At 36.9% G+C, this 9,420-nt stretch overlaps 1 protein-coding gene across 1 annotated transcript in view; it reads left to right on the top strand.

Annotated features, from left to right (window-relative positions):
* LOC110452064 (telomere length regulation protein TEL2 homolog) overlaps positions 1–9,420 on the top strand; it is a 38,798-nt gene that overhangs the window by 11,939 nt on the left and 17,439 nt on the right. Inside the window, exons 8-9 of the mRNA XM_021500345.1 lie at positions 3,776–3,912; positions 4,898–4,980. Coding sequence (XP_021356020.1) covers positions 3,776–3,912; positions 4,898–4,980 — 220 coding nt within the window. The remainder of the gene's footprint in view (positions 1–3,775; positions 3,913–4,897; positions 4,981–9,420) is intronic.

Raw genomic sequence — 9,420 nt, forward strand, 5'->3', positions numbered from 1 at the left:
TGTCACCAGGGACATAACTTACAGCTCCTGTAAGTAGCATGTGTCACCAGGGACATAACTTACAGCTCCTGTAAGTACCATGTGTCACACAGGACATACCTTATAGTTCCTGTAAGTACCATGTGTCACACACGACATAACTTACAGCTCCTGTAAGTACCTTAGGTACTTAAGGACATAACTTACCGCTCCTGTAAGTGCCATGTGTCACCAGGGACATAACGTACAGCTCCTGTAAGAACCATGTGTCACCAGGGACATAACGTACAGCTTCTGCAAGTACCATTTGTCACCAGGGACATAACTTACAGCTCCTGTAAGTACAATGGGTCACCCAGGGACATTACTTACAGCTCCGGTAAGTACCATGTTTCACACAGGACATAACTTACAGCTCCTGTAAATACCATGTGTCACCAGGGACATAACTTATAGTTCCTGTAAATACCATGTGTCACCAGGGACATAACTTACAGCTCCTGTAAGTACCATGTGTCACCAGGGACATAACGTACAGCTCCTGTAAGTACAATGTGTCACCCAGGGACATGACTTACAGCTCCTGTAAGTAACATGTGTCACACAGGACATAACTTACAGCTCCTGTAAGTAACATGTGTCACCAGGGACATAACTTACATGTCCTGTAAGTACCATGTGTCACCCAGGGACATTACTTACAGCTCCTGTAAGTACCATGTTTCACACAGGACATAACTTACATGTCCTGTAAGTACCATGTAATACCCAGGGACATTACTTACAGCTCCTGTAAGTACCATGTGTCACCAGGGACATAACTTACAGCTCCTGTAAGTACCATGTGTCACCAGGGTCATAACTTACAGCTCCTTTAAATACCATGTGTCACACAGGACATAACCTACAGTTCCTGTAAGTACCATATGTCACACAGGACATAACTTTCAGCTCCGTTAAGTACCATGCGTCACCAGGGACATAACTTATACTCCTGTAAGTACCATGTGTCACCAGAAACATAACATACAATGCCTGTAAGTACCATGTGTCACCAGGGACATAACGTACAGCTCCTGTAAGTACCATGTGTCACCAGTGACATAACTTACAGCTCCTGTAAGTACCATATGTCACCAGGGACATAACTTACAGCTCCTGTAAGTACCTCATGTCACTTAAGGACATTACTTACAGCTCCTGTAAATACCATGTGTCACAAGGGACATAACGTACAGCTCCTGTAAGTACCATGTGTCACCAGGGACATAACTTATAGTTCCTGTAAATACCATGTGTCACCAGGGACAAAGCGTACAGCTCCTGTAAGTACCATGTGTCACACAGGACATAACTTACAGCTCCTGTAAATACCATGTGTCACCAGGGACATAACTTACAGCTCCTGTAAGTACCATATGTCACCAGGGACATAACTTACAGCTCCTGTAAGTACCTCATGTCACTTAAGGACATTACTTACAGCTCCTGTAAGTACCAGTGTCACCAGGGACATAACCTACAGCTCCTGTAAGTACCATGTGTCACACAGGACATAAATTACAGCTCCTGTAAGTACCATGTGTCACGAGGGACATAACTTACAGCTCCTGTAAGTGCCATGTGTCACCAGGGACATAACGTACAGCTCCTGTAAGTACCATGTGTCACCTTGGACATAACTTACAGCTCCTGTAAATACCATGTGTCACCAGGGACATAGCGTACAGCTCCTGTAAGTACCATGTGTCACCAGGGACATAACTTACAGCTCATGTAAGTACCATGTGTCACACAGGACATAACTTACAGCTCCTGTAAGTACCAATTGTTACCAGGGACATAACTTCCAGCTCCTGTAAATACCATATGTCACCAGGGACATAACTTACAGCTCCTGTAAGTACCTTATGTCACTTAAGGACATGACTTACAGCTCCTGTAAGTACCAGTGTCACCAGGGACATAACCTACAGCTCCTGTAAGTACCATGTGTCACCCAGGACATAACTTACAGCTCCTGTAAGTACCAGATGTCACCCATGACATAACTTACAGCTCCTGTAAGTACCATGTTTCACCAGGGACATAACTTACAGCTCCTGTAACTACCATGTGTCACCAGGGACATAACATACAGCTCCTGTAAGCACCATGTGTCACCAGGGACATAACTTACAGCTCCTGTAAGTACCATGTGTTGCCCAGGGACATTACTTACCGCTCCTGTAAGTACCATGTGTCACCAGGGACATAACTTACAGCTCCTGTAAGTACCATGTTTCACCAGGCCATTTTCATGAAACTGTTTCTAAAGACACTCTTCAGATTCTCTTCAATAGCCTGCATAGACGATTAAGAATGTATCAATATCAACATATAGCTAGGATTTGGACCTTTTAGACTGGTTGGAATATCAATAAAAAATAGCTAATATTTAACCTTAGGGACAGGTTGAACTATCATCAACTAATTCGAATGTGGCCTATATAGAAATAGGTTAACTCAATATCAACAAGCTAGGAAGTGTTTTTTTATAGACAGGTACGGCTGTTCTAGCTAGGATGGTAATTAGGGCCCCGTATCAGAGATACGGGTGCCCTATAGTAATCATCCACAAATTCTGTTCCTGGCTGATAACTTGGGTATTTATTGACCGATGTACATGAAACTTGGTCAAGATGTTCAGTTCACAAAAATACACATTGAGGTAAAAAATCAAGGTCAAAGGTCAAGGTCATTAGGTTCAAAGGTCAAGGTCAAAATTTACATCTTTTCACTGATGAACATTTTGTTATGACATCATGAAGCAAAGTTGATCAGAATTAAACAAGGAGTCAACTGACCAAAGGTCAAGGTCATTGGGTCAGGGGTCAAGGTCAAATTTTGTAGCTTTTCACTGGTGAACATTTCGCTATGAGCTATGACATTATGAGGCAAAGTTGTTCGGAATTAAACAAAGAGACACACTGAGCTTAAAAGTCGAGGTCAAAATATTCAAAGGTCAAGGTCAAATTTGCATCTTTTCACTGATAAACATTTTGTTATGACATGATGAAGCAAAGTTGATCAGAATTAAACAAGGAGTCAACTGACCAAAGGTCAAGGTCATCGGGTCAGGGGTCAAGGTCAAATTTTGTAGCTTTTCACTGGTGAACATTTCGCTATGACATTATGAAGCAAAGTTGTTTCGGAATCAAACAAAGGGACACACTGAGGTAAAAAGTCGAGGTCAAAGGTCGAGTTCATTAGATTCAAAGGTCAAGGTCAAATTTGCTTATTTTCTTAAAAATAAACATTTTGTTATGACATGATGAAGCAAAGTTGATCAGAATTAAACTAGGAGTCAACTGACCTTAGGTCCAGGTTACTGGGTCCAAAGGGTCAAGGTCAAGTTTTGTATTTTTCACTGATGAACAATTTGTTATGATATCAAGAAGCAAAGTTGGTCGTAATTAAAGAATAAGTCAACTGACCAAAGTTCAGGGTCACTAGGTTAATGGTCAAGGTCATTTGGGTCCAAAGGTCAAAGACAAAGTGGATCTCTGACTTTGACCCTGGCTCTTGATGTAGGAGGTATATAAGGTGAAATAAAACAAATCAAAGCTAACAAATGAGTATTGCACCGGTATTTACATTTCTGTTAGCCCAGCAAATATGGAGGTGGAAGGAAACAAGACTCACATCATAGTACATGTAAAATGTATATTTTNACTGACCTGTCAGTGTTCTAGTTCTTTTTGTTTTTTTGTTTTAATATAATTAATTGCTGATTTGTGTTTTGATTGATTGATAGAACTACTGCAGCTGTTGTTGCCTGGAGTCCAGTGTCACTTGGGGATGTCTGACCATGACACACGGTGCTTGGGGATGCTTGTGGCCAAAACTATTACCCAGATGATTGATCCTAAGGGACCTAGACTGGACTATGAGGTAGATGAATATGTTTTCTAGTGTCTATGTTTATATTTTCTGTTTACCAATTCAGTGACTTAACTCTAGCAACTTAATTTCTTTGTGGATTTTGATTAAACTTTTTAGAAAGATAAAAATTATTAGAATACCTTGGCTGAATTTGTATTTCAAGGTGGTTTCAAGGTCATAGCCAAGGTCATCATTACTATTTATAGAAATTATTGAGACATTGATACTAATTTGCAATGGAGCAGGGGGCATTCATGCTTCATACACTTGTTCTAACTACAAGTTATAATTTCTAATTCAATTAGAGGTCAGTTACAATATTGCTGTAAATGTACTTAGAGATGGTCAATTTTGTCACAGATTAGGTTCTTGTTTTGTCTACATTGCTACATTTGTTGTCAAGAAAGAATATATTAACTGCAAACAGAATTTTTGAAATATCTGATTAAGTACTGCATATTGAAGAAATTGAAGGTGGTTGGTTGGGGCAGTGATAAGGTACTTGCCTTTTACCAAGACCCCCTTGGGTTCAACTCCCCGTTCAAGCGTGAAATGGTTTTAGGGTCACCTGCCTCAATAGCTGGGTTTTCTCTGGGTACTCTGGTTTCCTCCCACATGAAGATCACTGTGAGCTTTATCTGGGCCGACAAGAATGATTTATATATGTTGAAAATTTGTTCATAACTGTTGTAAAATAAAGTTTATAATGAAAAATTGAAAGAAAAAAAACTCAAACGGGGACATGTCATATTGAAACCTAAGTGTGATCACAATCATCATAATTTGTGATGTTAGCAAAGATTCTCTGTAGTATAGGTTTCTGCTTTAAAGTAAAGGACAGTTGTCAGAAGGAAATGATGTTACAAGAGTCTTCTAGTCAGGAACTTAAATTTCTATATTCTTTAACTTCGAGTGACTTCTGTATACTTATAATTATTATGCTGTTGGTCACTTTATAATGGTTCAACTTTCATCTATTGCATTTTTTTGACAGCTTGATGAAAACAATGAATCTGTGAAGAGCCTCCTGACCGAGACTACTACACCAGCGGACCCAGCCATCACAGGCTGTACACAGTAAGTTAAGATTGTGACAAGGGTGATCGGTTAGGGCATCCATCCAGAGTTCAGAGGTCCTGGGTTCAAATCTATATCAGTCTGGATTATTACATTTTACCATCCTGGTAAAGTGGTACCTGTGAACACCATTTGTTTAAAGTAAAAAGATATGAGGTTTGTAGCAGAACTTGACCTGTAACCTACCTGAGTAAACAGGTAGCTCATTTGGTTAGAGAATCCATCTATAGTTTGGAAGTTCAACATTTGAATTTTAGTCTTTCTGTGTTGTATTTTTCTCTCCTGATACATGTGTAAAAATCCTGTATTTCAGTAATTTGGTCTGGTGTTATAATACAATCTAGCCATAGTTTCTTCTTCTTATTGGCTTGCACGATTGCTCATGTGAGCTATTGCCATTGTCTTTGTCGTCATCCATTGTGTATCAATAATTTGTATTTTCGAATTCTTCTTCACTTAAGTGAATGACTTCAAACTTTGTACAAATGTTCCTTATGATGTCCCCAAAAAGAGTTATTATTTGTTTTATTATTTTTCAATTACGACTGAAGTGATTGATTTCAGACTTGGTACAAATGTTCCTTAAGATTTTCCGACCAAATTTTCATATATTTCGTGTCACTCCGTAAATCAAAGATGGCCTCCATGGCAAACTGTGTTCATAATTTGTGAAAGTGATACATAGACTGTATACTAAACGTCAAATAACTTGTAAGTTTTAGGGGTCAAGATGGCCACCAAGGCTTCTAAAGGACACTAACAAATTTTCTTTCAGTCAGATACCCTGTTTGTCCGTGGGGAGGGTGTGAAATTCACTGTAGTTATATATAAAAATTGAAAATTGAAGGAAGTGTCAGTCGGAAATTCAAGATCACCATTACAGTGGCCATTTTGAAAACCTATCAAGCCACTTTGTTGATGGTCCTAATGTAAAACACACAAGTAGCTGTCCAGGTCCATGAAGTCTTATTTCTACTAAAGTCACACATTATACTCAGTACATGTACAGCCTTACATTATATTCAATACTACCTTACATTATACTCAGTACTACCTTACATTATACTTAGTACTACCTTACATTATACTCAGTACTACCTTACATTATACTCAGTTCTACCTTACATTATACTCAGTACTACCTTACATTATACTCAGTACTACCTTACATTATACTCAGTACTACCTTACATTATACTCAGTACTACCTTACATTATACTCAATACTTCCTTACATTATACTCAGTACTACCTTACATTATACTCAATACTACCTTACATTATATTAAGTACATGTACAGCCTTACATTACACTCAATACTGCCTTACATTATACTCAGTACTACCTTACATTATACTCAATACTACCTTACATTATATTTAGTACATGTACAGCCTTACATTATACTCAATACTGCCTTACATTATACTCAGTACTACCTTACATTATGATCAGTACTACCTTACATTACACTCAGTACTACCTTACATTACACTCAGTACTACCTTATATTATACTCAGTACTACCTTACATTATACTCAGTACTTCCTTACATTATACTCAATACTACCTTACATTATATTAAGTACATGTACAGCCTTACATTACACTCAATACTCCCTTACATTATACTCAGTACTACCTTACATTATAATCAATACTACCTTACATTACACTCAGTACTACCTTATATTATACTCAGTACTACCTTACATTATACTCAACACTACCTTACATTATACTCAGTACTACCTTACATAATACTCAGGACTACCTTACATTACACTCAGTACTACCTTATATTATACTCAGTACTACCTTACATTATACTCAGAACTACCTTACATAATACTCAGTACTACCTTACAATATACTCAGTACATGTGCAGCCTTACATTATATTCGACTACCTTACATTATAATCAATACTACCTTACATTACACTCAGTACTACCTTACATTATACAGCATTACATTATACTCAGTACATGTACAGCCTTACATTATACTCAATACTGCCTTACATTATACTCAGTACTACCTTACATTATACTCAATGCTACCTTACATTATACTCAGTACTACCTTACATAATACTCAGTACTACGTTACATTACACTCAGTACTACCTTACATTACACTCAGTACTACCTTATATTATACTCAGTACTACCTTACATTATACTCAGTGCTACCTAACATTACACTCAGTTCTACCTTACATTATACTCAGAACTACCTTACATAATACTCAGTACTACCTTACATTATACTCAGTACATGTACAGCCTTACATTATACTCAGTACTACCTTACATTATATTCAACACTACCTTACATTATACTCAGTACTACCTTACATAATACTCAGTACTACGTTACATTACACTCAGTACTACCTTACATTACACTCAGTACTACCTTACATAATACTCAGTGCTACCTTACATAATACTCAGTACTACCTTACAATATACTCAGTACATGTGCAGCCTTACATTATATTCGACTACCTTACATTATAATCAATACTACCTTACATTACACTCAGTACTACCTTACATAATACTCAGTGCTACCTTACATAATACTCAGTACTACCTTACATTATACTCAGTGCTACCTAACATTACACTCAGTTCTACCTTACATTATACTCAGAACTACCTTACATAATACTCAGTACTACCTTACATTATACTCAGTACTTCCTTACATTATACTCAGTACTACCTTACATAATACTCAGGACTACCTTACATTACACTCAGTACTACCTTACATAATACTCAGTGCTACCTTACATAATACTCAGTACTACCTTACAATATACTCAGTACATGTGCAGCCTTACATTATATTCGATTCTACCTTACATTATACTCAGTACTACCTCACATTATACTCAGTACTACCTAACATTATACTCAACACTACCTTACATTATGCTCAGTACTACCTTACATTATACTTAGTACTACCTTACATTATACTCAGTACTACCTAACATTATACTCAGTACTACCTTACATAATACTCAGGACTACCTTACATTACACTCAGTACTACCTTACATTATACTTAGTTCTACCTTACATTATACTCAGCTCTACCTTACATTATACTCAGTTCTACCTAACATTATACTCAGTACTACCTTACATAATACTCAGTACTACCTTACATTATACTCAGAACTACCTTACATAATACTCAGTACTACCTTACATTACACTCAGTACTACCTTATATTATACTCAGTACTACCTTACATTATACTCAGTGCTACCTTACATTACCCTCAGTACTACCTTACATTATACTCAACACTGCCTTACATTATGCTCAGTACTGCCTTACATTATACTCAGTACTACCTTACATTATATTCAGTACTACCTTACATTATACTCAGTACATGTACAGCCTTACATTATATTCAATACTACCTTACATTATACTCAGTACTACCTTACATTACACTCAGTACTACCTTATATTATACTCAGTACTACCTTACATTATACTCAGTACAATTACAGCTTTACATTATACTCAATACTACCTTACATTATATTAAGTACATGTACAGCCTTACATTACACTCAATACTCCCTTACATTATACTCAGTACTACCTTACATTATACTCACTACTACCTAACATTATACTCAACACTACCTTACATTATGCTCAGTACTGCCTTACATTATACTCAGTACTACCTTACATTACACTCAGTACTACCTTACATTATACTTAGATCTACCTTACATTATACTCAGCTCTACCTTACATTATACTCAGTTCTACCTAACATTATACTCAGTACTACCTTACATTATACCCAACACTGCCTGACATTATGCTCAGTACTACCTTACATTATACTTAGTACTACCTTACAATATACTCAGTACATGTGCAGCCTTACATTATATTCGATTCTACCTTACATTATACTCAGTACTACCTCACATTATACTCAGTACTACCTAACATTATACTCAACACTACCTTACATTATGATCAGTACTACCTTACATTACACTCAGTACTACCTTATATTATACTCAGTACTACCTTACATTATACTCAGAACTACCTTACATAATACTCAGTACTACCTTACATTACACTCAGTACTACCTTACATTATACTTAGTTCTACCTTACATTATACTCAGCTCTACCTTACATTATACTCAGTTCTACCTAACATTATACTCAGTACTACCTTACATAATACTCAGTACTACCTTACAATATACTCAGTACATGTGCAGCCTTACATTATATTCGATACTACCTTACATTATACTCAGTACTACCTCACATTATACTCAGTACTACCTAACATTATACTCAACACTACCTTACATTATGATCAGTACTACCTTACATTATACTCAGTACTACCTTACATTATACTCAGTAC

This window comes from Mizuhopecten yessoensis, unplaced genomic scaffold (genome assembly GCF_002113885.1).
Source record: "Mizuhopecten yessoensis strain PY_sf001 unplaced genomic scaffold, ASM211388v2 scaffold6373, whole genome shotgun sequence".
Taxonomy (NCBI): domain Eukaryota; kingdom Metazoa; phylum Mollusca; class Bivalvia; order Pectinida; family Pectinidae; genus Mizuhopecten; species Mizuhopecten yessoensis.